This window comes from Perissodus microlepis, chromosome 14, assembly GCF_051167445.1.
Source record: "Perissodus microlepis isolate ML-2025 ecotype Zambia chromosome 14, ASM5116744v1, whole genome shotgun sequence".
Lineage (NCBI taxonomy): Eukaryota > Metazoa > Chordata > Actinopteri > Cichliformes > Cichlidae > Perissodus > Perissodus microlepis.
This window is the reverse complement of record NC_140474.1, coordinates 1,813,922-1,841,644: the sequence shown is the minus strand read 5'-3', so window position 1 is coordinate 1,841,644 and position 27,723 is coordinate 1,813,922. Positions and strand designations below refer to the sequence as shown.

The 27,723-nt window shown below is 39.5% G+C and overlaps 2 protein-coding genes across 2 annotated transcripts; both read right to left on the bottom strand.

Annotated features, from left to right (window-relative positions):
• Positions 1 to 1,154: 1,154 nt before the first annotated feature.
• LOC146372829 (sperm-associated antigen 4 protein-like) lies at positions 1,155 to 5,680 on the bottom strand. Its single transcript, XM_084951579.1, has 9 exons — positions 4,575 to 5,680; positions 3,795 to 3,885; positions 3,476 to 3,672; positions 3,315 to 3,373; positions 3,057 to 3,192; positions 2,855 to 2,979; positions 2,568 to 2,741; positions 2,379 to 2,468; positions 1,155 to 2,190 (listed from the first exon to the last, which is right to left on the bottom strand). The coding sequence occupies exons 1-9, from the start codon at positions 4,762 to 4,764 to the stop codon at positions 2,080 to 2,082; spliced, it is 1,173 nt and encodes a 390-aa protein (XP_084807705.1). The 5' UTR covers positions 4,765 to 5,680; the 3' UTR covers positions 1,155 to 2,079.
• Positions 5,681 to 21,678: 15,998 nt separating this feature from the next.
• Positions 21,679 to 25,057, bottom strand: LOC146372828 (sperm-associated antigen 4 protein-like). Its single transcript, XM_084951543.1, has 9 exons — positions 24,862 to 25,057; positions 24,082 to 24,172; positions 23,763 to 23,959; positions 23,602 to 23,660; positions 23,320 to 23,455; positions 23,118 to 23,242; positions 22,831 to 23,004; positions 22,642 to 22,731; positions 21,679 to 22,453 (listed from the first exon to the last, which is right to left on the bottom strand). Exons 1-9 carry the CDS (start codon positions 25,049 to 25,051, stop codon positions 22,343 to 22,345), a joined length of 1,173 nt encoding a protein of 390 aa, XP_084807669.1. The 5' UTR covers positions 25,052 to 25,057; the 3' UTR covers positions 21,679 to 22,342.
• Between the last annotated feature and the right edge of the window lie 2,666 nt (positions 25,058 to 27,723).

Genomic DNA, 27,723 nt, shown 5'->3' with positions numbered 1-27,723 from the left:
GATGCAATATGCTTAATGGTCTATCTCAGGGGTCAGCAACCTTTAACACCCAAAGCGCCATTTGGACACGATTTCCACGCAAAAGAAAACACTGGGAGCCGCAAATACTTTCTGACATCTAAAATGAAGATAACAGTCTATATATTGTTTTTATACCTTTATGCTTTGTGTGAACAACTGAGGTGTGTTGCTTATGAAATCCATGAACTGCTATAGAGAAAATTACATTTTCTCTATATTTCTCTATCATGGCATAAATAAAATTTTTCTTTTATTTATGTAATTAACACATTTTGAACTCTTAAAGAAATATAACAAAAGGAAAGCTGAACTAAAATGATCCAGCAAACAAAACCTGTTGTGAGCCGCCACCCTTATATCGTCTTTGTGCTTTTGGAGCCTTGACCTGACTTTTAAAAAATAATTGGAAAAAAAGCTCTATGCTGCTAAAAATTGAAAAACAGATATTTGCAAAATTCTGCCTAAATATGTATTTTACCTGGTTAATGTGTGCGGCGGGGCGTGGTCTGCAGCGCCGCTGCAGGGGAGGCGGGCGCACCTGAGCGGCACCCGCAATCACGCCTCGCCGCCTTAACGTCTGTGCTCTCTATGCTGTTGTGTTGTTGTTGGTGTGTGTCGGGCTGTGAGCTGAAAAGCTACAGCCGGCTGTACAGCAACTGTGTGTGAAAAGTGGTCAATAAAGAGATGCTGAAAAGCGTGTTCATGGAAACATCGTCGAGTCTGCCGTGGTATGTTTACAATGGGACTTCTGCTCCTGAAGCTCTGCGCACAGCATCTGGAAATCGGGGCTGTACGAAGTCACTTTCATCTTTACGCAGGACTGTAAGCTGTCATCTGTCAGGCGCGAGCGGTGTTTGTTTTAACATAGTTCACGGTGGAGAACAGCTGCTGACATAATGTGGATCCGAAGATCCACAATTGGCCTACCTGGGGTTGAAAGTCTCGATAAATGCACGGCGTTTCAGCGGGTACGCCGGCTTCCGTGAGTGTGACGCTTATTTTGAGCGATCAAAAAATAATAGAATATAATTTTATGTTTGTATTTCAATATCACAATAATCTTCCAATTTAGAACTACAAGTTAACAAAGAACTAACATAAATAAAATACACTTCAGCTAATTACTTAAAAAAACCAAATTTATTTTCCCAAACCACGCGGAGCCGCACTAAAAGGACTAAAGAGCCGCATGCGGCTCCGCAGCCGCAGGTTGCCGACCCCTGGTCTATCTGGTGTCCCAACTACAATCACATGGTTAAACCTGAAGTTACCTCACTAAACCTCAAAGCCTGCATCACAGTGAAGGCTTCTCATATCACAGCACATGCAACATGGACTTTACTTTCTTTACTTTTGGGAGTTTAAATGTTCATTTTTCAAAATTTAAATCCTCTGGCCGTAGTGTTATCACGCTTGTTTAATATACTCTGACAATTAAGAATACCAAAAGACATGAAAAATATTTTCTTACAATTTTATTCTTGTTGTTTTAAAAATCTCTAAATTTCCAGTGGAGACAATTTAGAGAATTTTTATGTTTTACAAGAAATTTAATTCAGTCCAAATGAGTTCCAATTCACAATAACAGTGCTTAACAAAGTTAGTGGAACATCACCTAATGTAAGAATTTAAGAAATTTGGGGTGTTCTTATTTCTATGACAGGTGATGTAATAAATTTGTTAAGCACTGTATATGTAGAGTAAAAACCCTACAATATAAGAGAAGAAAAACCCCAACAATCAGATGATCCCCTCTGAGCAAGCACTTGGCAACAGTGGAGAGGAAAAACTCCCTTTTAACAGGAAGAAACCTCTGGCAGAGCCAGGCTCAGGGAGGGGCAAGCCCTCTGCCACGGCTGGTTGGGGGTGAGGTGAATCAGACTGCAAACATCTTAATCAGACATGTCTTACCTGGTAGGATGGACGTTCGCTGGAGAAAAAAATGGGTTAAATTGACAATTTTTTTCAAATACAATTATTTAAATATGTGTTGCAGTCTGATTCACTTTCACATTTTTCCTCTCTTTTCTTTTATAGATGGAGTTCATGGGAAGCTAGTTATGCCAGCTTTCCATGAACTCGGAACTTGTACAGACAGGAATACTCACGATTGCCCCAGTTGTCCAACACATGCAGCGTAATGGAGCGGATGACGTCTACTTTGTCGTCCTGAGAGACAAAACAAAAGCAAGATGGGTTAGTTGCATAATAGTTTTCTTGAATCTTGAAAGGATGGTAAATTTAGGAATACTGTGATTATTATGAGGGAGGATATACAGATAGCAAGGGGAGCTAACCTCTAAGTACTCTGGATAGAAAAGTCTATGTGCATGTGTCTAATGGCACAGTGTACTCACGGGTATCCTGAATGTTTGGAGTGGATCTCCATTTTCATCATAGACGAATGTTCCCAGGTGGACACCACTGTCGTCTAATTCTCTCTTTCCCTGAAAAGACAGAAATAAATACAGATAAAGTTGTTCTCTATATACACATATGTAAAATGCAACAGCTGAACAGTGGTGCAGTGGAAATCTGTGACTTACAAACACTGAAAACATCCTGGGAGCACTGGAGACCTTTCCAGATGGTGACACAGTCTTAGAAATGTGACCCAGTGTCACATGGCTGATGGCGATGCTGTGTGGCAGCTTAATTGTTAAATGTCCCTGGGAGCCCGCAAAACTCCAACACACTCCTGGGACCATGGGTGCTCCACCCTACAGAGAAAAAGAAACAAAAACAGAGTTCAGTTTGGACCGCTAGTGTTTGACTATTAAATCATGCAGATGTGTGAGATAGTATCTTGTTTTTTTGTGAAAGTAGATTATACCTGAATAACGACTCTTGGGCTTACACAGGGTGGTTTTGCGGGTATCAATGTAAGCCCCCACAGCTTCAATCCAGCCTGTTCTGAAAGGTAGGATGCTGAAGACTGTTCTTTAACAATCTTTGCTCCTGTAGATAAAAACACAGGGTGAGAAAGGAATCGCAAAACAACAACAAAGAAATTCTGATCCGATTTCATGTCTTACCCAGTTCCTCCAGAGCAAAGTTGGGCATCCTGTCCCCAACTGGAAGAAGGAAGTCAATTCTTTTTCGTAAGTCTATTAACTCCCTTTGCAGCTCTTGTAGCTGCCTTTCCACCTGTTCTTGTCCATTCAGTGAGTACTGCAATTGAGAAGAACCATTCATGTTATGATAGATAGATAGATATAAAATAATAATAATAAACTGTCATTGTCTGATTAATTTTCAGGGAATATATTATGAGCTTCATATGTTTTTCATACCTCACTCATGAACGGGGTGGAAAAGTCCATTTTCAGCCCTCCAATACTGAAAATCAATCCTGGTGGATGAAGAGAAACAGAATAAGAAGAGAAGCTTAATCCAGAAGAAAAGCACATAGTACTAGAAAGACTGTAATTGTTTGTGGAAGGAGATCATTTACCAAAACACAAGGCCAGCATGAGGACCAAAAGTCCCAATGCCTTGATGGCTCTAAAGAGACCTCTGCTGCTGCCACTACTGTAGTCAACAAAACCATCGTTATTGTAGTCCACAGTGTCACAGTCAACAGTGTTGTGTTCAACTGTGTCTCGGTCAGTATTGTCAGGGACTGGACGGGGACGTCGCCTTTTGAAAACTCTGCACAGAAAAAACAAAATCATGTAAGAAAAAATGTACATGGAAGAACAAATGGATTATGATTACAACACATGCATCTATGTCAGTGGATGACAACAAAGAACATGTAGACCAGCACTAACCTGTGTAAAGTCTCCTTGTAGGAGATTAAGGGCTCTCCTTGGCTGCCGTAATAGCCGTTAGACTGAAGTCTTTGGCTTCTTCTCAACATGGCTGTAAAATGAAAGGGAAACATGGGGTTAAGTGAGTCTCTGACACAAAGCTTATCAGACTTAACTATGATTTGAGCATGTTTCCATCAGAAGCAACTCTGTACAAATCAGTGCAAATTCTCTTATATATAAACTTCACGGTGCCAGCTTGTTCTTTTTAATGAACAGAATAATATTTGAATCACACCCATTTATGAAATCCGCTCTTAATAAAGAACTTTATTTTCCCAGTGTCTTCAAAAACATAGCCTCATATTGTTATGATTCATATCATAGCAACAGATCACAACATTTTCTTGCAAAAAAATCTCTTTCACATGTCAGTTTGTTTGTTCACAATGTAGTTTTTAAAATTCAGAAAAAGAGGAAATCACCACAGCGGTAAAGAAAAGCTCAAAGCAACTAAATGAATTTGGCCCAAAATCCTGTCAAAAGGTTTTAAGAATTAAAAACTCTTTGTTTTTATAGTTAATATACAAAAGGAAACAATTTTGATCAGACAAGCTGCGTCTAACAGGTAAGCAGTAAAATCACCTTTACAGTAGAATGCACTAAAAAGTGCTTTTCTGACATAATCAACTGGATATCATTTTTAAAATGTTCAGATTTGAAACATATTAAATGTAAGATGTGAAGCTAAAACATACTCTGTTTTTGTACTTGTTGATTTTTAGTCTAAAGAGCACTTACCTTCACTTAAAACGAAAGTTGAAGAAACTGTAAGTGCGCTTTTCCGTAAATTTGGACGTTTAGCACTTCTCACTGAACTCATCTGAACCAGAAAACTTAGGTGCAGGAGAAAAATTTCAAACCGCAGCTTTTTCAGGGACGTTACAAACAGATACACGCACAAATCGAATATGACGCACGCGCGTTCCATAAGAGCAGCGCTTCGTGTGCGCACGCGCAAAGGTGTGAGTGTAGTTCTGTTTTTTTTTTAAATGAAATTTGCTCTTAATTAAATACCTTTCCTTCTCAGTGCCTTTATAAACACCGCATCATATTGTCAACATTCATATAGCACAACACAGGCGCTCACGAGCCCATGTGCAAAGGTGTGTTGCAGTGAATGAAGAAAACTTTTCCATATTCACTGTCACTAATTTGTTTGATTTTGCTGTGAGAAAATTGTGACGTATATGAGAATGAGGCAAGACCACGGTCATTTAAATACGGTATTAAAGTGTAATGAAACCGTTTCTCAGAGGGAAAGTGTGATTTTAGGACACTCGAGCCAAACATTAGCGGGCATCATTCTAGCTTATAATCAACAGCGGATCCAATGCGGATCCGGGTCGGATGAGCTGGGAAGTGACGGATCCGAATCGATCCAAAGGTTGCCGGTTCGAGCCCCGGCTCCGACAGTCTCGGTCGTTGTGTCTTTGGGCAAGACACTTCACCTACCACGTACTGGTGATGGCCAGAGGGGCCGATGGCGCGATATGGCAGCCTCGCCTCTGTCAGTCTGCCCCAGGGCAGCTGTGGCTACAACTGTAGCTGCCTCCACCAGTGTGTGAATGTGAGAGTGAATGAATAGTGGAATTGTAAAGTGCTTTGAGGGTCTTGAATAGCGCTATATAAATGCAATCCATTATTATTATTTAAACCAACTGTCAACTGGTATTTTGTAAATATAACAATAAACGCGAATTCACTGTGTGATTGTGTAACTTTATTAGCAGGGTCCTCCTGAAATGCACCAACAACATTGAGAGTAACATCCTCCTCTCTGCTTCTTGATGCTCTCCGGTCGCTATGGTAACGCGTAAATAGTTCTTTCAAAATAAGACACACGGCTACAACACGGGAAAAGACCCAGGGAACCCGACTTAACGATTAAACACCCTGAAAACCATACACTTCACACCCGAGCCTCAACTCTCGCGGCCCGGTACCAAACGGGCCCGGGTGTTGGGGACCGCTGCCGTGCAGAAGACACGGCACTAGATTGATTGACAATGGTCTACAGCAATCAGAACGCACAAAACAATTTGCTGTTAAAAAAAAAAAAAAAATCAGCGAAACAGCGAGTCCGTGAAAGGTGAACCGCGTTATAGCGAGGGACCACTGTACAATAATTTCCAGTAGCACTGCTGATATATGAAATGGTGAGTTTTGAGGTTGTCTTCAAACAAGTGCATTGTACTAGAAAAGGGTGTTTGGAGGATTAAAAATGTAAAAAGTAATGACTATTTTATATTTGTGAAAAAACTTTATGCAGAAAAAGTAGCAAAGGAACAAAAACATAACACACGGACAGTTTTGGCCACGAAAAAGCTGGAGGGATGGTGATTTTTTTTTAATAAACCCAGATTGTTTAAAAAAACAATTAGAATCAAATTTATTCATCAGCAGCATCAATAGTAACAAAAATACAATTTAGTTTTCGCTGTTTTTTTTTGTTTGTTTGTTTTTTTATTAGTAATATAAACATACAAACAAAATGCACCATATATTACAGATTCAGAGAATAGACATTTCTTACATATTAGCAACTTTCATACATAGTGAAAATTAAAAAAAAATAATAATATAAAGATGGGGTCACATAATTTAACAGATTATTAACTCACTAAATCAAAATCTTCCATAAAGGAAACAAAAAAAGCAGCCTTTTTCTTTTTAACTAAGGTCAAAGATTTAACCAACAGGTTTAAGTCGTTTTTCCAGTAAGCTAGTGTTGGTTTAGTTTTAAAAAAGCGACATTTATGTATAAAATGCTTGCACAAGATTAATAACACATTAACACCATAATTAGCTTTCTTTTCTTTCAAAAACACTCCAAACATTATCATATTTAAGGTAAATGGGGTCATTTGAATCCCACTGGAATAAAGCCAGGTATGAAAATCCAACCAAAATATTTGTATAAAATTGCACAAAAAGAATAGATGGTCCAAATCCTCCTCTTCTGTTTCACAAAATACACAATTACCCGTTTCTATTTTGAATCTATCACTAAGGAGTCTATTTGTCGGGTAAATTTTATTCAAGATTTTAAATTGGACTTCTTTCCCTTTAGGAGGGATAGGGAAGGTGATATAATCAGTTCTTATTTTTTCAATTTCTTCCCTTTGGAAATCTTTTAATATGTAATTACGTCTAAGTAAATTTGGAGAATAAAGACTCCTTAATGAAGATCTAAGAAACTTATTATTGCATTTAACATCACAAAATCGAATACCATCTATATATAATTGCCTTAACTTGGGGGAGATGTCAGAATATATTATAACATTTACAACTATGTTTTTAAGTGACAATGGAATGGATTTTATAACCCGATTAAATTTACTTTTAGAACATTGGATATTAAACTTTTGGCAAAAATCTTGATGTCCTAGAACATGTCCTTCCTCATCTACAAAATGGGCAATTGCCCAAACACCTTTTGAGAACCAATCTTGAATAAAAATAGATTTCCTGTTCATCAGTATATATCTATTGTTCCAAATTGGGCTATTATGTGGAGTGAAATTATGTTTAAATAACATTTTCCAATAAAGAAGGACCAGTTTATGGAATTCAGAGAGTTTAACAGGTAGCTTAGTAATTTCAAAGTCACACTTTAGGAGAAAGTCGATACCCCCCAGTGTGTTAAAGACCTTACTTGGTATAAAAAACCAAATGGAGTGTGGATTATTTAGGAAGGATTTTAACCATTTAAGTTTCAAAACACCATTCATTATATCAAAATCAATTGCGTTTCCACCGCCTTCAATGTATGGTTTAACCAAATCATCTTTAGATATATAATGGCACTTATTCCTCCAAATAAAATTAAAATTCAAGCTATTAATTGTTTTAATAACTTTATTCGATATTGATAAAGAGTAAGCTGGATATATAAATCTAGATAAACTATCCATTTTGGTTAATAATATTCTTCCAAAAATTGTGATGTCTCTTTGTAACCACTTATTTAAGATTGTCTTACATTTGTCAACATTATCTAAAATATTCGCTTTTTCTAAGACTTTGTGATCTTTTGAAATTGTGATGCCCAAATATTTTACCTCCTTCTTCACCTTTATATCGTACAGTAATTGTGAATTACACTCCTTTAATGCCAATAATTCACATTTATTTAAATTTAACTTTAAGCCTGAAGCTTTTGAGAATGTAGTGAGTATTTGTTTTACCAGGGGAATCTGATGTTCATTTTTTAAGAAAAGAGTAGTGTCATCCGCAAGTTGACTAATTATTAAAAAATTATCCATAATCTCAATTCCGGCAACGCTGCTGTTTTTAATTAGAATTGCGAGCATCTCCACAACCATTATGAACAACAACGGAGAGCTTCCACACCCTTGCCTAATTCCTCTTTTGACGCTAAATCTTTTACCAGTACCATAGCCTAATGACACAGAGCTATTTATATCATTATACAGTATATCTATTATCTTCCTAAATTTATCCCCAAATCCAAATCGAGTTAGTGTTTCTAAAATAAAAGGATGTTCTACTGAATCGAAAGCTTTATAAAAGTCCAAGAAAAGAATAAAACTGTCATCACCAATTAGATCATTGTAGTCCAGTAAGTCTAAAACCAATCTGATATTATTATGAATGTTCCTGTCTTTCAAAAACCCTGATTGTGTCTCACTAATTATACTTGAAACCCCTTGTTTGAGCCTTGTTGCAACTGAGCTAGAGAAAATTTTATAATCTGTATTTAATAAAGTTATGGGCCTTAAGTTATCCAATTGTCGTTTATCTTTGTTTGGTTTAGGAATTAATGTAATTAATCCTTGTTTCATGCTAGACATCAATTCTCCCTTTTCAATACTGGCCAGTATTTGAATAAAATTTCCCTTAAGTCTTCCCAAAAAAATTGGAAGAAATTAACTGTAAGCCCATCTGGACCAGGGGATTTATTAAGCGCCATTTTCTTAACAGATGCATCTACCTCTTCAATTCTAAAGTCAGATTCACAAAACTCCTTAAATGATTCATCAATTTTAGGGATCAGATTATCTATTTGATCAAAAAAGACATCACAATCTGCTTGGGAGAACTGTGAGGAGTATAAATTGGAATAGAATGTAGAAGTTTCATTCTCCAAAATTTTAGGGTCGTCACATTCAATGCCATCAATTAACAGAGAAGATATAAAATTTCTTTTTTGTCTGCTCTTTTCTAAATTAAAAAAATATGAGGAATTTCTTTCCCCCTCCTCAATCCACTTGGCCCGTGAACGCACAAAAGCTCCTTCTGCTTTATTTAGGTAGAGCTGATCTAATTTAGTTTGCAACTCCATAAGTTTACTCCTTTCTTGGGTATTTAGATCATCTTTACTACAGCAATAAGTAATTTCTTGGAATAATTTACATTCATATTCTCTTTGCTTTTGACTTATGTTTTTACTGAATTGAATACTAAATTCTCTCATTTTGAATTTAATGAATTCCCATTTACTGATATATCCTACAATTAGATGATCAGCCATAATATCTTTTATAATTTTTTTGACTATGTTGCAGTAGTCTTCATTTTGTAAAAGTTTGGCATTGAACTTCCAATAAGTTCTTTTATTTGATTGTCTAATTCCCGATTCTAAGCACAGTTCAATAAAGCAATGATCAGAAAGAGGTGCATTTGACATCACAACTTTTACAGTGTGGTTAAGAATGATGTCACTTCCTAGCCAATAGTCTATTCTAGATTTACAAGCTCCATTTGGTTTAAACCAGGAAAACCTCTTAATTCCTGGATTTCTTACTCTCCAAATATCTGTTAAATTGTTATTTATCAAAAAATCTATAATTAGGTTATTTTTTTGTGGTCTACCTGTCCTTGAGGGCCATCTATCAGTCCATTCATCAGGAGTCATATTCCAATCACCACCCATTAAAATGTATTCTGTAGGGTATCGACCTTTAAGTTCAAAAATATTTAGAGTTATATCTTCTAACATAATTTTATTCTGACTTTCATTATTATATCCATAAACGTTGACTAAAATGAAAAACAAACTTTCAACTCTCATTACAGCAATCAACCAATGACCATTCAAGTCAGTCCGTTGTATTACAAGATCCCCAGGAAAGTTATTGAATAAAATCGCTACACCCCCCGACCTCGTTGAGCCATGGCTAAACAGGATTTTGCTGCCCCATTGGTTTGACCAAAAAGATACATCACCATCAGATGAATGAGTCTCTTGTAGAAAAATACAGTTTGATTTTTTACCTTTGCAGTACAAAAATAAGGCTTTTCTTTTAACAGATTCTCTTAAACCCCTAACATTTAAAGAACCAAAACAAATGTTAACATTCAACATGAACTATAGACAGAATATCACTCACCACGTGAGAAAAAAGAAAAAAAAGTACTAAATGCTGAGCTCCTCAGACCGCGAACAAGTTTCCACTATTTCAGTTTTTTGTCATTTTTAGTTCTCCTGTCTTTCCTCAACTTTGCGTCCATCAATGAAGGCATGTGGACCACGAAAGTAGGCTCGTTTACCCGCACGTCTTGCCTCCTCCACCAGAGGCCATAGGCGCTGTCGATCTTGTATGTCCTCCTGCGGCAACATCTCTGCGAAGCTGAAGCCTTCTTGCTTGCAGGTTGAAGAATCTTTGGTGCGCCTCCACAATTCTTCTTTAATTCGCCTCTGTGTGAATAGAATAATGATGTTTCTGTTTCTGCCATCAACTCGTTTCCCTAAGCGGTGGACAATATCAACGGCCTCTTCTAAGTTCAAGTCAGGGGCAATCTTCTGAAGCGTTTGCAAAACCTTCACTCTAATGTTTTCGTCTTTGTCTTCCTTCACCCCTTTCAGCTTTAGGCACCACCTCATTCGGTAGCGCTCTTGTTCTCTCACTCTTCTTTTCAAGTCTTTGTTTTCTTTAAGCAGCTGTTCATTCGCATTTGTCAGTTTAACAACTTTCAGTTTGCAATCAACTATCTCTGCAGCATTAAACTCTACAGCCTTAGCCAAGCTGGCAACCATAGCTGCACTTTGTCTGTTTTGTTCTTTGATATCCTCCAGTTGTGCTTCAAATTTCTTGTCAAGTCCCATAATGGCTTCAAAAATAGTTTTATTGGAGATATCATCTTCCTTCTCTGAAGATTTTGTTCTTTTCTCCTCTGGAGGTTGTTTTGATGGAGTTGGCGGCGCCGAGTCTGCTCCCCGTTCTCGCTTGTTTAAGCCCACGTTAGCAGCTTCAGTGCTAGCATAGCCATGGTCACTGACTTTAGCATGCGACGACGTCTTAACATTGGGGTTTGACGGCACAAATTGCAGCTTTGCATTCTTAATAACCTTTTGGGCATCCATAGTTATAGTTCGAGTGGAAAGAGAATAAAGTTACTTAGTAAATTTTGCGGTCTTTCGGAGCTCCTGAAAAAACACGACTGTTCAAGCCGCCATCTTGGTGCCTCCCCAGCTAGACCGAAATTAAAATTTAACATATTGTTAAAGTCAGTAAAATGGCGCCTGAAGCCTGTTGTGACGTGAGCTCTGTGTCTGCTCTAGAAACTCTGAAATTCTGTAGATCTGAGCCGTACATTAAATACTCACATGAACCTGTACTTTGAATTCTGTATGAGCTGTATAAAATACAGCTATGCATAAGTGTTTTGAATGAATAATTAGATTAGATAACTCTAACTCTAATGATATAGAAATGAATAGAAATGTGACATGAGAAGGTGTGTCTTTGACTGTTCCTGTATAACTTATTTTCGGACTAGTTGACAAGTTATGCTCCGGTCATTTGATGTTTCCAAGATAGATGTTCTTTTGTAATATAGTTAATTTTTCTTTGTATATTTCATTTATCCACCATCATACATACAAGCTAAGAAGAGGTCGTTATACTAACAAGAGGTATCAACGCTGGGCCAAAGTTCAGCACATGGTTAAAGTTTGTAATCCAGCCAGGGTGTAAATATCACTCAGCAGCCAGAGCTGAAGCAGGCAGCATCAACACATAAATCTACTCTACCCGGCTTAAATCACAAGAGCACCTCTGACCAAAAAGCTGTAGATTTTTCTTGTTTGCACAAATTAATCCAGATTCACATTAATTGTGTTCACAGCTCCAACAAAATGAGGAAGAGGAGGGGGGAATCACAATTAGGTTGAATTACAATTGGATGGAAGGCGAGGACAAGGAGAAGGAAGCTTTGGATGAGGAGGAAGAGAAGCAGCAGGAGCATCTTCAGGGATCTCTGTGATGTCATTGAGGTTTGTTTCATTAATATGGTCCTCTCACAAAGAAAGATCTCTAAGACAGACTGAAATCTGTATATTTATCACCCTTATGATAAAACCCATGTCAGCCATTGGTTTATGGACTTTGTATTTTGAAGCCTCAACATTTGCTTTATTGCTGTTGCTATGTTGGGACCATATTAGGATGAGGGATCAGAATCTGGAGTCATGCACACTATTGTTTCATTTAGTGTGTATCCATAAGATTCGTACAGCAGAACTGTAGAACTGTAATAGCAGGCTTGTACAAAGTGAGGCTTTGTGCACTCGTTTTACTTCTGTCACCCTGTTTTGATGCAGAATTCACTTGAAATCAGGCAAGAACTGGACTTATTTTTATAATGTGTTCTTGTGAATTGATTGTGTATCGCATATGTTTGATTTGACTTTCTGCAAGACAACAGTCGTCCGCTGGCCAAAAAAGTTTTCCAAATACCTCCACGTTTTCAAGCCTGGATTTAGAAAAGAATAGCAGAAAAAATCTGCACCTCCTGCTTCAGATGCAATTTGTGTTTCTGTGTTCAGAGGCAGCGGCGAGAGGGGAGACCTCGGCTCATCCAGCTGGAGAGCCTGACCAGGAGGAGTCGAACATTAACTCAGCTCTTCCAGGGCACCCTGCAGACTCGGCTGCTGGCATCGGCGAGGGATGACGTGAACGCCAAACTGCAGTCCATCACAGGTCAGCTGCAGGTATGCGAGTCAGACCTTCTGAGGAGGGTTTCACTTTTCTCTCTTCTTTATAATTGACTCTTTTCTCTCTCTTTCAGCTCCTTGTCTCAGAGTGGGAGGGATTTGAAGCACAAAGGGAGGAGCTTGTCGTTTGGTTGGCTGATATGGATGTCGCCTGAGTGAGGTTGACCAGCTGACAGGAAACACCAGTGAAAAACTGAAACAACTGCAGGTGTGGGCTTGTTTTGATATGACATCCTTGTTCACTTTTTCCCACCGAGGCTTCTAGACTTCTGATTGGCCAACATTTCCACACGGTTAGGAATATATCGCCACCTGTTGCTTTGGCATGTTCCTAGCAGCGTTTTCCTTCATTTCTGCGTTTACGTGTGGACGGGATTATTTTTTAAAACGAAAACGGAAAATCTCAGTTTTCAAAAATACCCGTGTACGTGTGGACGTAGCCTAAGTGATCTAGGTCAGCGGTCTCCAACCTTTTTTGCGCCACGGACCGGTTTATGCCCGACAATATTTTTCACGGACCGGCCTTCAATGTGTCGCGGATAAATACAACAAAATAAAACTAGTACCGGTACCGAAAAAAAGAAGATTTATTCATAACGCACGTGAAAAGACCCAGGAAAACAGAGTTAACGATAAAAACGATAACAAAATAACGCTGAAAACCGATAAAAACCCTGAAAACTATACATTTCACACCTGAGCCTCAACTCTCGCGGCCCGGTACCAAACGACTCACGGACCGGTACCGGTCCGAGGCCCGGGGGTTGGGGACCGCTGATCTAGGTAGCTCTGTTTTCCAAGTTCAGTTAACGCTAGAAATGTGTTTTGGAGTTTGTACGTGCTTTGTCTCTAGGGGCCACGTATATATTTATATATAAACATATATAAATAAAACCATGTTTTGTTTTGTTTTTACATTAGTAATTCCTTTTGTACATAATTTTATATTGTTGTTAATAATAAATTAATTAAAGCAACAAAACAACCTGAAGAGCTGGTTGGGAGTAGTGATGTGCGATACCACTGATTTCCTTTCCGATCCGATACCAAGTAATATTCAGGGTGGTATCGACGATACCGATCCGATACCGATACTTTGTACAAAAACTTATTTTATTTATTGTATCTCAAATTATAGCATCATAATGATTACAGGACATCAGATTACTTATTATTATTATTTAATAATGCAGAGTTCATCATATAGAAATACAAAAAACTGAAGTTGTGCTATTTGAACACCTTGCCTGCCTGCAGCACTAAAGGACTCCGTGAGAGACGTCTGTCTCGCCCCAGCAGCACCTGTCCCTGTCCTCCTCTTCAGTTCGCCTCAACATACGCTCGTCATATTCTGTGATATGATTTACTCTGAGGTGTTTGACCATGTTAGTGATGTTGACACAACCATACATGCCAACCCTCCCGATTTTTCCGGGAGAACACCGAATTCTCCCGAATTTTTCCCAATTTTCCACCCGGACAACAAAATTGAAAAACCATATCACAGAATTTATAGCGCGGCCCAGCCAATTCCAGTTTCCAACAATGGCTACTACTACTGCAGCTACTTAGTTTTAATATTACTCTTATTTCTCTTCCTGGGTCGCAAAAAAACTTTTAACATATTTTCAGGTGAGTATGTAGCTGTGTAATCTTCAAATATCTGAGCCGACCGACACATCGTTTTCAAACCCCCGCGGTCTTTCGCTGCTCGGGTTAAACATGATATATAAGTCACTTTGATAACTTAAAAATGTTATTGTTTGGCTTTTTCAGTGTTTTATTTGTTCGTGAGTAAATCGGTTTGGCTGAGATTAAAGTTATTAGATTAGATTGAATTAAATTTAACTTTATTAATCCCTCGGGTGGGTTCCTCCGGGGTTTTCACACAGCTGAATAAACGTCAAACAGAAAACCGGTTAAACAGAAGTGTGAGACGGTCGAGAGTTTAGGTCAGTGCCCGGTTATATTTTAGATAGCAAGGAGCAGACGGCAGAGTTTCAGTCCACCGAGGGAGCTCGTGACGTACTACCCGGCTTTCTTTAGACCGCAAAGGCCGGGTCCTCAGGTGGAAGCAGCCTCTGAATTTGGACAACCCCCGCTGTTTCCGGGCCGGCCAATAATAACGGTGACATTTAACGTATTTTATCCGATAAATAAACCCTGTAAAATGTATTTATCACCCCCCCCCCCCAAACAGCCCTTTTGAATGTCTCCCTAGTACGGCCACAACACCTCAGTCTTGGAGCACTTTTTTGCCACATATATCACAAACCACGTCTAAGCTCTTTGTGGAGTTAAAATACGTCCGCACATGACTCCAATTACACTCAGCCATTGTTGTGAGTGCGCACGCCAAGGGGCTGCGAGACATTTATACAGCCGTATTTCGCACATGACTATGAAAGGCGGAAGAGGAAGTAGTTCCTTTGAATGTAGACAATCCGAATGTTATAGTTTCTTTCCACTGTGTTCCTGTTAATGATAAACTACAAATTTACTCTAAATTACTAAAATATCGATATTTTAATGTGAGAATTGATTCTAGAACATAAATGATTGGTATCGGAGGAATCGATATTTCAGGATCGATCCACACATCACTAGTTGGGAGCCGAAAAATCCGGCTCCTTTTAGTGAGCCGAGCTTTAAAAAGAGCCGTAAATCCCATCACTAGCAGCATGGCCCTTTCTCAATTCTAAGTACGCAAGTACATACTCGCGTTCTCGGCGAGACCGGACTTGCCGAGAACGCGAGCGCGGCCTTGCAAATTGTACAATCCGGTCGTTCAGTCTGACGTCTCTAGCCGTGTCTGGGCCTAAACTCCGCTGCAGGTCCATATATCAAACGATCACTATGGCATTACTGAGAGTTGAAAAACTGTCTAAAGTCTTTCATCTTTAATAAAATGATCAGCGTTCTGCTCTACCAGGTGTAACAATTGAGTTTAACATCCAGGCATCCATGAAAACGGAATTTATGACATTTAACGGAGTTAGAAGTTAGCAGGAAGTTAGCTCGCTAGCTTCTATCTAAATACAATATAGCATGTCCTGACTGCGGGGTTTTGGAAACAAATTCAAACGTACAGCTCTGTTATCACTTCCAACATAAATGAAGACAGAAAACTAAACAGCAGTGACGTTTGTAGGGTTACTGAAGTTGGGCTAGCTGGTATATAATGATGTGCTACGTGACCGCTAGCGACACAGCTATGTTAGCATAATATAAACAAGTTAACCTTTTTTCCACTCGATAAATGTTAATGTGAGTGTTCTCGGTGGTCAGGAACAAATGTAATCGCATGGCAGGATTAGGGTTGCCAACCGTCCCTTAAAAAAAGGAATCGTCCCGTATTTAGAAACAAAAGTACACGTCCCGTATTGAGCTAATAAGGGACGCACTTTGTCCCGTAATACAGGGAGAATCACAAAAAGTCTATAAATGTTAATGGATTTAACGCTTTGTTTGAAAACATAATTCCCAGCCCCTCTCCTGCTCTGTGACCAATGAGCTGACAGCACACTTAGCACAGATTACCGCTTATCTAATTGGTCGAGGAAAGGTCGCGTGCGGAGAAGATACCGGAAGACAACAGATGACCAGCATGGCCAACAAAGAGACAAACACCGACACTGCGGCGCGAGTCAGTGCTTGTTCCCCTCCTGGAAAGAAAAAAAAAGGTTGCAAAAATACAGGGAGGAATGGGGAAAATGAAAACAACTGGCTGGGAAAAGTGCGCGATAACACGTATAAAGCGCACTGCACTGTGTGCCGGCGCACTTTTTCCATTTGCCATGGTGGACTGACTGACGTTAAGCAGCATGCTTCTACTGGTGGGCACATGATGAATATGAGGGGCGTGAAAGAAAGAGGAACCCTTGACCAATTTGTTGTCCACCAGGCCACAGCAGAAGCAGATATGGTATGTAAACATTGTTGTTGTTGTTTTTAAACCCTCTGGTTAAGGTTAATATGTGCATGTGCAATGAATATCAGCGCTGTGTGGCCAGAAGTTTGATAATATAATTTGTTTTGTGTAATAAACAACTGCAAGGATAGATGATTACAACGAATAGATGACTAATACATAAAAGTAATACATAGATGAATAATGATGATGACAGAAAACTAAACAGCAGTGACGTTTGTAGGGTTACTGAAGTTGGGCTAGCTGGTATATAATGATGTGCTACGTGACCGCTAGCGACACAGCTATGTTAGCATAATATAAACAAGTTAACCTTTTTTCCACTCGATAAAAGTTAACGTGAGTGTTCTCGGTGGTCAGGAACAAATGTAATCGCATGGCAGGATGCTGTAAAAGGACCAAACTTCAGCCAGGAGAACGACTGAGATAATCCATCCACAATACGAGGTTAGTCATTCATATACTGCTGCATGGGCTGGGCTGTAGTTACATCCTAAGGTTTTAAAAACTGAGCTTAAATAAATGATTAGCGGTAATAAAAGCCGAGGGAGGTCAGCAGTGATCACTGACTGTTTTAGGAGCTTTTTGAGAATAAATAGAAGAAAATACAAAACATTAAACATGTTAACAACACAAAAGCCATATTAAACACAGACTACTTTAGGCCCGGAAGTAGGATTCGTCACGTCATCACTTAACGACCGGATTGGATTACCAGCGTACTTGATGATGTCACACGTCTGGAGTTTTTACTGCCGTCCCCTCTTAATTTAACTGTGAGTAACATGTTATGAAGCTTAACTTTAATCACAGCCAAACCGATTTACTCAGGAACAAATAAAACACTGAAATAAACCAAACTTAACATTCAGAAGTTATCTAATTTACTTATATATCATGTTTAACCTCAGTAGCGAAATATCTATTAATAAAACTAGTGTACATGTATGCCTTAATAAAAACAAGCAAGTGAGATGTTAGAACGCTTTTATTTTAATTTTAGTGGACACTCAATACAATAGACAGCTGCTGGGGTTTGTTTAACCTGAGTAGCGAAAAGACCGCGGGGGGGTTGAAAACGATGAGCCAGGAGTCCGCTGTTCTCGCCGGCTTTAGTGATCCTCGACCTCGCTGTCTGCTATGGAGCTGGCGGGTCACAGACGTCTCCGAAACCATCTGAACACGTTTGGAAATATATGATATCTTAATAAATCGAGCAGATATTTGAAGTTTGCACAGCTACTTTCTCGCTTGAAAATAACTTAAAAGTGTATTTTGTGACCCAGAAATAGTAATATTTAAAAGTTTTTAGCCCCGCTCGTCCGCCATTGCCGCGTTTGAGTTTTGGACGAAATGCATTCTGGGATATTTAGCTGTACCAAGTCCACACAAGTCACCACCGATGCATGCTCGATAAAACGGGCGGAGCGAGAACACATCCGGGACTTTTTCGCGTTCTCGGCTTGATGCGTACTTTGAATTGGAACAGTACTTGGTCTCAGACTGATGACGTATCACGAGTACACGAGAACGCAAGTACGCACAACGTGGATTTTTTTTTGAAAAACTTCAAAAACAATTCATGTTTAATTTCATTTAAGTTTTTTTCTTTAAAAAAATGTTACAAAAACACACCTGCTGTCCTTTTTTCAGGTAGAGTGCTCTGATGTGGCAGATTGAATGAAGCAATTACTACTGTGAGTCACACTGTTAGTAATAGTTGTGACCATTTTTGTTCTTCCTTCCTGTTGTATTAGATTTAAACGTTGGTGTAAACAACTTTAACAACAGCTTCAAAAACATCTGTGTCACTGACACGTTGTTACAGGGACTTTATTTTCTTTTGAAACAGTGAACAATTAACGCTGATCATGTCTTGTTTACAGTTTAATTGGTGGGTCTGTGGGTGACATTTATTGTCACCTAGTTAATATTTGAAGAAACCCATAACTGCACTCTGTTTAAAAGCTGATTTCTATGTCATGTGAACTAGTCACATGAACTCCTGTTAACTTCATTTGTTGATGCTGAACTGCAGACGCGTACTTATATTGATACACTTTATTGGTATTCTTTCCACTATTGTCGAGCGGCTTTACATAATATTCTTTGTACTACTGTACATGTATGTGTGTCTTTACTTGTATAAAGTTGTGTGTGACCCTAGTTTGTCCTTGTGCTCATGTTGGTTGTGTCTTTTCTCCTTCTCGCCTTCTCTCAAGCTTACTTCTGCACCCTGATGCTCCTCAATCAGCTCTAATGGATCTTCTGGGTGAATGAGGCAAGTTGTGTAAAGCACTTTAAGTGTTTTTAGTAGAAGAGCACATGAAAGTTTACACAGCTGTGAGGTTGAGCTCTCCAACCACTTCCTAGAGAACATGACGGATACCATTAAAAAAGAATTTTCAGTGCCATGATTCGACTGTTACTGAGCCCCAAAAACAGAGCCAGATGGTGGGATTCGTGTTTTCAGTATTTGTTTTCAAAGTGCTGCTGGGAAGAGGGGGAGCTGGGTGGGCAGAAGCTATGAGCTATATCAGGTATCATATAAGATAGTACTCGTAGGTGAGAAGATGGAGAATGGCTGCTTGGATAACTGCTCTGCTTTGCCTTACTTGGCATGCACTGGGTGATGATGGCGAGGGTGGTTATCAGTGGGCTGGCCGGGTTTCAAACCAAGCGTGTGTGATTTTGGGGCTTTTTGGAGAGGCATGGCGCAGCTCATGAGTGTCCAACTCCAGGCCTCGAGGGCCGGTGTCCTGCAGGTTTGAGATGTGTCCCTGATCCAGCACAGCTGATTTAAATGGCTAAATGACCTCCTCAACATGTCTTGAAGTTCTCCAGAGGCCTGGTAATGAACTAATCATTTCATTCAGGTGTGTTGACCCAGGTTGAGATCTAAAACCTGCAGGACACCGGCCCTCGAGGCCTGGAGTTGGACACCCCTGGCGTAGCTGCAAGCAGAATGGCAAAAACCTGCTGATAACTGGAAATTCCTCGAGACGGGAGAGGTAAGATTTCCAGATGAGTTATATAGTAGCAGGTGTGTAGTTCTACAGAGAAGATGATATACAAAAGTTACTAAAGAGTAAACGCAGAGAAATGAAGACAAGAGACAGAGCCCATTTACTACCATGGCAGAAATACAAACTGGTGGAGATCTAGCACCACAGCTCCTAAATGCACAGCCTCTTGATTTCAAACTACCTGCAGATGTGAGTGGATGAGCTCAAGGAAGCAACTCCACACAGAGGTGGAGACCAGAACAAAGCTGCCTCAGACCGTCCGATCTGGCCCAGTCCCTGACTTTCACTCATTTAGAATTTATACATATCATGACTCAAAAGTCATGACAACTTACAGGAGGTGACACCATTAGTCAAGAAAAAGGAAAAGAAGCTTTGTTTTGAAATTAACAGAACTAAATGAAATGAGTGTAGAAGCTTGTTTCTGTTATCAATAAGTCCAAATTTGGGGTTATTAAATAAAAATTTCCAGTGAAATCTGCGAAATTGATGAAGTTAAAAAACAAGATGCAATATGCTCAATGGTCTATCTCAGGGGTCAGCAACCTTTAACACCCAAAGCGCCATTTGGACACGATTTCCACGCAAAAGAAAACACTGGGAGCCGCAAATACTTTCTGACATCTAAAATGAAGATAACAGTCTATATATTGTTTTTATACCTTTATGCTTTGTGTGAACAACTGAGGTGTGTTGCTTATGAAATCCATGAACTGCTATAGAGAAAATTACATTTTCTCTATATTTCTCTATCATGGCATAAATAAAATTTTTCTTTTATTTATGTAATTAACACATTTTGAACTCTTAAAGAAATATAACAAAAGGAAAGCTGAACTAAAATGATCCAGCAAACAAAACCTGTGGTGAGCCGCCACCCTTATATCGTCTTTGTGCTTTTGGAGCCTTGACCTGACTTTTAAAAAATAATTGGAAAAAAAGCTCTATGCTGCTAAAAATTGAAAAACAGATATTTGCAAAATTCTGCCTAAATATGTATTTTACCTGGTTAATGTGTGCGGCGGGGCGTGGTCTGCAGCGCCGCTGCAGGGGAGGCGGGCGCACCTGAGCGGCACCCGCAATCACGCCTCGCCGCCTTAACGTCTGTGCTCTCTATGCTGTTGTGTTGTTGTTGGTGTGTGTCGGGCTGTGAACTGAAAAGCTACAGCCGGCTGTACAGCAACTGTGTGTGAAAAGTGGTCAATAAAGAGATGCTGAAAAGCGTGTTCATGGAAACATCGTCGAGTCTGCCGTGGTATGTTTACAATGGGACTTCTGCTCCTGAAGCTCTGCGCACAGCATCTGGAAATCGGGGCTGTACGAAGTCACTTTCATCTTTACGCAGGACTGTAAGCTGTCATCTGTCAGGCGTGAGCGGTGTTTGTTTTAACATAGTTCACGGTGGAGAACAGCTGCTGACATAATGTGGATCCGAAGATCCACAATTGGCCTACCTGGGGTTGAAAGTCTCGATAAATGCACGGCGTTTCAGCGGGTACGCCAGCTTCCGTGAGTGTGACGCTTATTTTGAGCGATCAAAAAATAATAGAATATAATTTTATGTTTGTATTTCAATATCACAATAATCTTCCAATTTAGAACTACAAGTTAACAAAGAACTAACATAAATAAAATACACTTCAGCCAATTACTTAAAAAAACCAAATTTATTTTCCCAAACCACGCGGAGCCGCACTAAAAGGACTAAAGAGCCGCATGCGGCTCCGGAGCCGCAGGTTGCCGACCCCTGGTCTATCTGGTGTCCCAACTACAATCACATGGTTAAACCTGAAGTTACCTCACTAAACCTCAAAGCCTGCATCACAGTGAAGGCTTCTCATATCACAGCACATGCAACATGGACTTTACTTTCTTTACTTTTGGGAGTTTAAATGTTCATTTTTCAAAATTTCAATCCTCTGGCCGTAGTGTTATCACGCTTGTTTAATATACTCTGACAATTAAGAATACCAAAAGACATGAAAAATATTTTCTTACAATTTTATTCTTGTTGTTTTAAAAATATCTCTAAATTTCCAGTGGAGACAATTTAGAGAATTTTTATGTTTTACAAGAAATTTAATTCAGTCCAAATGAGTTCCAATTCACAATAACAGTGCTTAACAAAGTTAGTGGAACATCACCTAATGTAAGAATTTAAGAAATTTGGGGTGTTCTTATTTCTATGACAGGTGATGTAATAAATTTGTTAAGCACTGTATATGTAGAGTAAAAACCCTACAATATAAGAGAAGAAAAACCCCAACAATCAGATGATCCCCTCTGAGCAAGCACTTGGCAACAGTGGAGAGGAAAAACTCCCTTTTAACAGGAAGAAACCTCTGGCAGAGCCAGGCTCAGGGAGGGGCAAGCCCTCTGCCACGGCTGGTTGGGGGTGAGGTGAATCAGACTGCAAACATCTTAATCAGACATGTCTTACCTGGTAGGATGGACGTTCGCTGGAGAAAAAAATGGGTTAAATTGACAATTTTTTTCAAATACAATTATTTAAATATGTGTTGCAGTCTGATTCACTTTCACATTTTTCCTCTCTTTTCTTTTATAGATGGAGTTCATGGGAAGCTAGTTATGCCAGCTTTCCATGAACTCGGAACTTGTACAGACAGGAATACTCACGATTGCCCCAGTTGTCCAACACATGCAGCGTAATGGAGCGGATGACGTCTACTTTGTCGTCCTGAGAGACAAAACAAAAGCAAGATGGGTTAGTTGCATAATAGTTTTCTTGAATCTTGAAAGGATGGTAAATTTAGGAATACTGTGATTATTATGAGGGAGGATATACAGATAGCAAGGGGAGCTAACCTCTAAGTACTCTGGATAGAAAAGTCTATGTGCATGTGTCTAATGGCACAGTGTACTCACGGGTATCCTGAATGTTTGGAGTGGATCTCCATTTTCATCATAGACGAATGTTCCCAGGTGGACACCACTGTCGTCTAATGCTCTCTTTCCCTGAAAAGACAGAAATAAATACAGATAAAGTTGTTCTCTATATACACATATGTAAAATGCAACAGCTGAACAGTGGTGCAGTGGAAATCTGTGACTTACAAACACTGAAAACATCCTGGGAGCACTGGAGACCTTTCCAGATGGTGACACAGTCTTAGAAATGTGACCCAGTGTCACATGACTGATGGCGATGCTGTGTGGCAGCTTAATTGTTAAATGTCCCTGGGAGCCCGCAAAACTCCAACACACTCCTGGGACCATGGGTGCTCCACCCTACAGAGAAAAAGAAACAAAAACAGAGTTCAGTTTGGACCGCTAGTGTTTGACTATTAAATCATGCAGATGTGTGAGATAGTATCTTGTTTTTTTGTGAAAGTAGATTATACCTGAATAACGACTCTTGGGCTTACACAGGGTGGTTTTGCGGGTATCAATGTAAGCCCCCACAGCTTCAATCCAGCCTGTTCTGAAAGGTAGGATGCTGAAGACTGTTCTTTAACAATCTTTGCTCCTGTAGATAAAAACACAGGGTGAGAAAGGAATCGCAAAACAACAACAAAGAAATTCTGATCCGATTTCATGTCTTACCCAGTTCCTCCAGAGCAAAGTTGGGCATCCTGTCCCCAACTGGAAGAAGGAAGTCAATTCTTTTTCGTAAGTCTATTAACTCCCTTTGCAGCTCTTGTAGCTGCCTTTCCACCTGTTCTTGTCCATTCAGTGAGTACTGCAATTGAGAAGAACCATTCATGTTATGATAGATAGATAGATAGATAGATAGATAGATAGATAGATATAAAATAATAATAATAAACTGTCATTGTCTGATTAATTTTCAGGGAATATATTATGAGCTTCATATGTTTTTCATACCTCACTCATGAACGGGGTGGAAAAGTCCATTTTCAGCCCTCCAATACTGAAAATCAATCCTGGTGGATGAAGAGAAACAGAATAAGAAGAGAAGCTTAATCCAGAAGAAAAGCACATAGTACTAGAAAGACTGTAATTGTTTGTGGAAGGAGATCATTTACCAAAACACAAGGCCAGCATGAGGACCAAAAGTCCCAATGCCTTGATGGCTCTAAAGAGACCTCTGCTGCTGCCACTACTGTAGTCAACAAAACCATCGTTATTGTAGTCCACAGTGTCACAGTCAACAGTGTTGTATTCAACTGTGTCTCGGTCAGTATTGTCAGGGACTGGACGGGGACGTCGCCTTTTGAAAACTCTGCACAGAAAAAACAAAATCATGTAAGAAAAAATGTACATGGAAGAACAAATGGATTATGATTACAACACATGCATCTATGTCAGTGGATGACAACAAAGAACATGTAGACCAGCACTAACCTGTGTAAAGTCTCCTTGTAGGAGATTAAGGGCTCTCCTTGGCTGCCGTAATAGCCGTTAGACTGAAGTCTTTGGCTTCTTCTCAACATGGCTGTAAAATGAAAGGGAAACATGGGGTTAAGTGAGTCTCTGACACAAAGCTTATCAGACTTAACTATGATTTGAGCATGTTTCCATCAGAAGCAACTCTGTACAAATCAGTGCAAATTCTCTTATATATAAACTTCACGGTGCCAGCTTGTTCTTTTTAATGAACAGAATAATATTTGAATCACACCCATTTATGAAATCCGCTCTTAATAAAGAACTTTATTTTCCCAGTGTCTTCAAAAACATAGCCTCATATTGTTATGACTCATATCATAGCAACAGATCACAACATTTTCTTGCAAAAAAATCTCTTTCACATGTCAGTTTGTTTGTTCACAATGTAGTTTTTAAAATTCAGAAAAAGAGGAAATCACCACAGCGGTAAAGAAAAGCTCAAAGCAACTAAATGAATTTGGCCCAAAATCCTGTCAAAAGGTTTTAAGAATTAAAAACTCTTTGTTTTTATAGTTAATATACAAAAGGAAACAATTTTGATCAGACAAGCTGCGTCTAACAGGTAAGCAGTAAAATCACCTTTACAGTAGAATGCACTAAAAAGTGCTTTTCTGACATAATCAACTGGATATCATTTTTAAAATGTTCAGATTTGAAACATATTAAATGTAAGATGTGAAGCTAAAACATACTCTGTTTTTGTACTTGTTGATTTTTAGTCTAAAGAGCACTTACCTTCACTTAAAACGAAAGTTGAAGAAACTGTAAGTGCGCTTTTCCGTAAATTTGGACGTTTAGCACTTCTCACTGAACTCATCTGAACCAGAAAACTTAGGTGCAGGAGAAAAATTTCAAACCGCAGCTTTTTCAGGGACGTTACAAACAGATACACGCACAAATCGAATATGACGCACGCGCGTTCCATAAGAGCAGCGCTTCGTGTGCGCACGCGCAAAGGTGTGAGTGTAGTTCTGTTTTTTTTTTAGATGAAATTTGCTCTTAATTAAATACCTTTCCTTCTCAGTGCCTTTATAAACACCGCATCATATTGTCAACATTCATATAGCACAACACAGGCGCTCACGAGCCCATGTGCAAAGGTGTGTTGCAGTGAATGAAGAAAACTTTTCCATATTCACTGTCACTAATTTGTTTGATTTTGCTGTGAGAAAATTGTGACGTATATGAGAATGAGGCAAGACCACGGTCATTTAAATACGGTATTAAAGTGTAATGAAACCGTTTCTCAGAGGGAAAGTGTGATTTTAGGACACTCGAGCCAAACATTAGCGGGCATCATTCTAGCTTATAATCAACAGCGGATCCGGGTCGGATCCGGGTCGGATGAGCTGGGAAGTGACGGATCCGAATCGATCCAAAGGTTGCCGGTTCGAGCCCCGGCTCCGACAGTCTCGGTCGTTGTGTCTTTGGGCAAGACACTTCACCTACCACGTACTGGTGATGGCCAGAGGGGCCGATGGCGCGATATGTCAGCCTCGCCTCTGTCAGTCTGCCCCAGGGCAGCTGTGGCTACAACTGTAGCTGCCTCCACCAGTGTGTGAATGTGAGAGTGAATGAATAGTGGAATTGTAAAGTGCTTTGAGGGTCTTGAATAGCGCTATATAAATGCAATCCATTATTATTATTTAAACCAACTGTCAACTGGTATTTTGTAAATATAACAATAAACGCGAATTCACTGTGTGATTGTGTAACTTTATTAGCAGGGTCCTCCTGAAATGCACCAACAACATTGAGAGTAACATCCTCCTCTCTGCTTCTTGATGCTCTCCGGTCGCTATGGTAACGCGTAAATAGTTCTTTCAAAATAAGACACACGGCTACAACACGGGAAAAGACCCAGGGAACCCGACTTAACGATTAAAAACCCTGAAAACCATACACTTCACACCCGAGCCTCAACTCTCGCGGCCCGGTACCAAACGGGCCCGGGTGTTGGGGACCGCTGCCGTGCAGAAGACACGGCACTAGATTGATTGACAATGGTCTACAGCAATCAGAACGCACAAAACAATTTGCTGTTAAAAAAAAAAAAAAAATCAGCGAAACAGCGAGTCCGTGAAAGGTGAACCGCGTTATAGCGAGGGACCACTGTACAATAATTTCCAGTAGCACTGCTGATATATGAAATGGTGAGTTTTGAGGTTGTCTTCAAACAAGTGCGTTGTACTAGAAAAGGGTGTTTGGAGGATTAAAAATGTAAAAAGTAATGACTATTTTATATTTGTGAAAAAACTTTATGCAGAAAAAGTAGCAAAGAAACAAAAACATAACACACGGACAGTTTTGGCCACGAAAAAGCTGGAGGGATGGTGATTTTTTTTTTTAATAAACCCAGATTGTTTAAAAAAACAATTAGAATCAAATTTATTCATCAGCAGCATCAATAGTAACAAAAATACAATTTAGTTTTCGCTGTCAAAGTCGATTTAACTGAAGTTGTGTTTCCGGTTAGTGTGGAGGTCGCAATATGGCGCTCCCCAGTGGCTGCAGCCAGATGCTCTTGAAATTCATGGGCTGCATCCTCCCGAGGACCCGGCCTTCGCGGTCTACGTGGGCCGGGTCCTCAGAAGGTCGGGTAGGCCGGAAGTAAACGGCTGGGGAAATGGGACGGTCTAGCCTTCTGATTAGCGTCACCGCTGTCTCGGTGGAGTTTAATAAACTCGGCCGTCTGCTCCTTGCTATCTAAAATATAACAGGACAATGACAACAATGACGAGTAACAAAAAGAAAACAGTAATAAGGTTTTAATGAAAATGTTTTACCTTTTCCAACAGTCCCAGAATCCAGAGCCTCAAAGTCCAGCAGGTACTGAAGACTGTTATCGGTTTCGCTGTCATCATCCGTGAGAAAGAGGTTTTTTTTCCCCGAAAGGTCAAGGCCCGCCGCTCGCGCACTCTGTCTGCGCATGCGCATCCCAACGACTGACCCCCTCGGTCCGCTCCCGGGAGGTTATAGTATGACGTGTTCTGACGTCACTCTCTCTCTCCCTGTCATTTATTTGGCTCGAAACACATATTAACAAATTGCTCAGTGATGAACAACTACTCAGATCATTTACCTAAGCAGTGTGCTTTGTCAAAACATAGTGTGTGTTCATTACACTGACATTCTGTTCTGAAATTGTTATTTACTTGTATTTTATAATTTGACTTTACAATAACTAGTATTATCATTATGCTATATTTTCAAAAAATATATAATAATCTCAAAAGTAATGCCTTGGAGTAGAAAATAGTAATGCTTTATTAAAATTTAAAACTAAAGTACAGTATTTGAATGTGTGTATTGTGTCTACTGTTTGTTAACTCACCATATTCATAACGGGTTTGCGGGATTAGGTGTGTGTGTGGAGAAGCAAATATTTCTAACTTTTATTTGAATATTCAGTTTCCTACCATCTTCTCTTAAAGGGTAATCACCAGGTATCCCGCCCTCCCCCTTCACACACACATGCACACAAAGAAAACACACAGTATAATTCACAGCCTCGTTATAGTGAATAAATATTTATGCCATTTACACCATCAAACTTAGATTGCTAAGGATGAAGAACCTTTTGTTCTTTAAAGAACC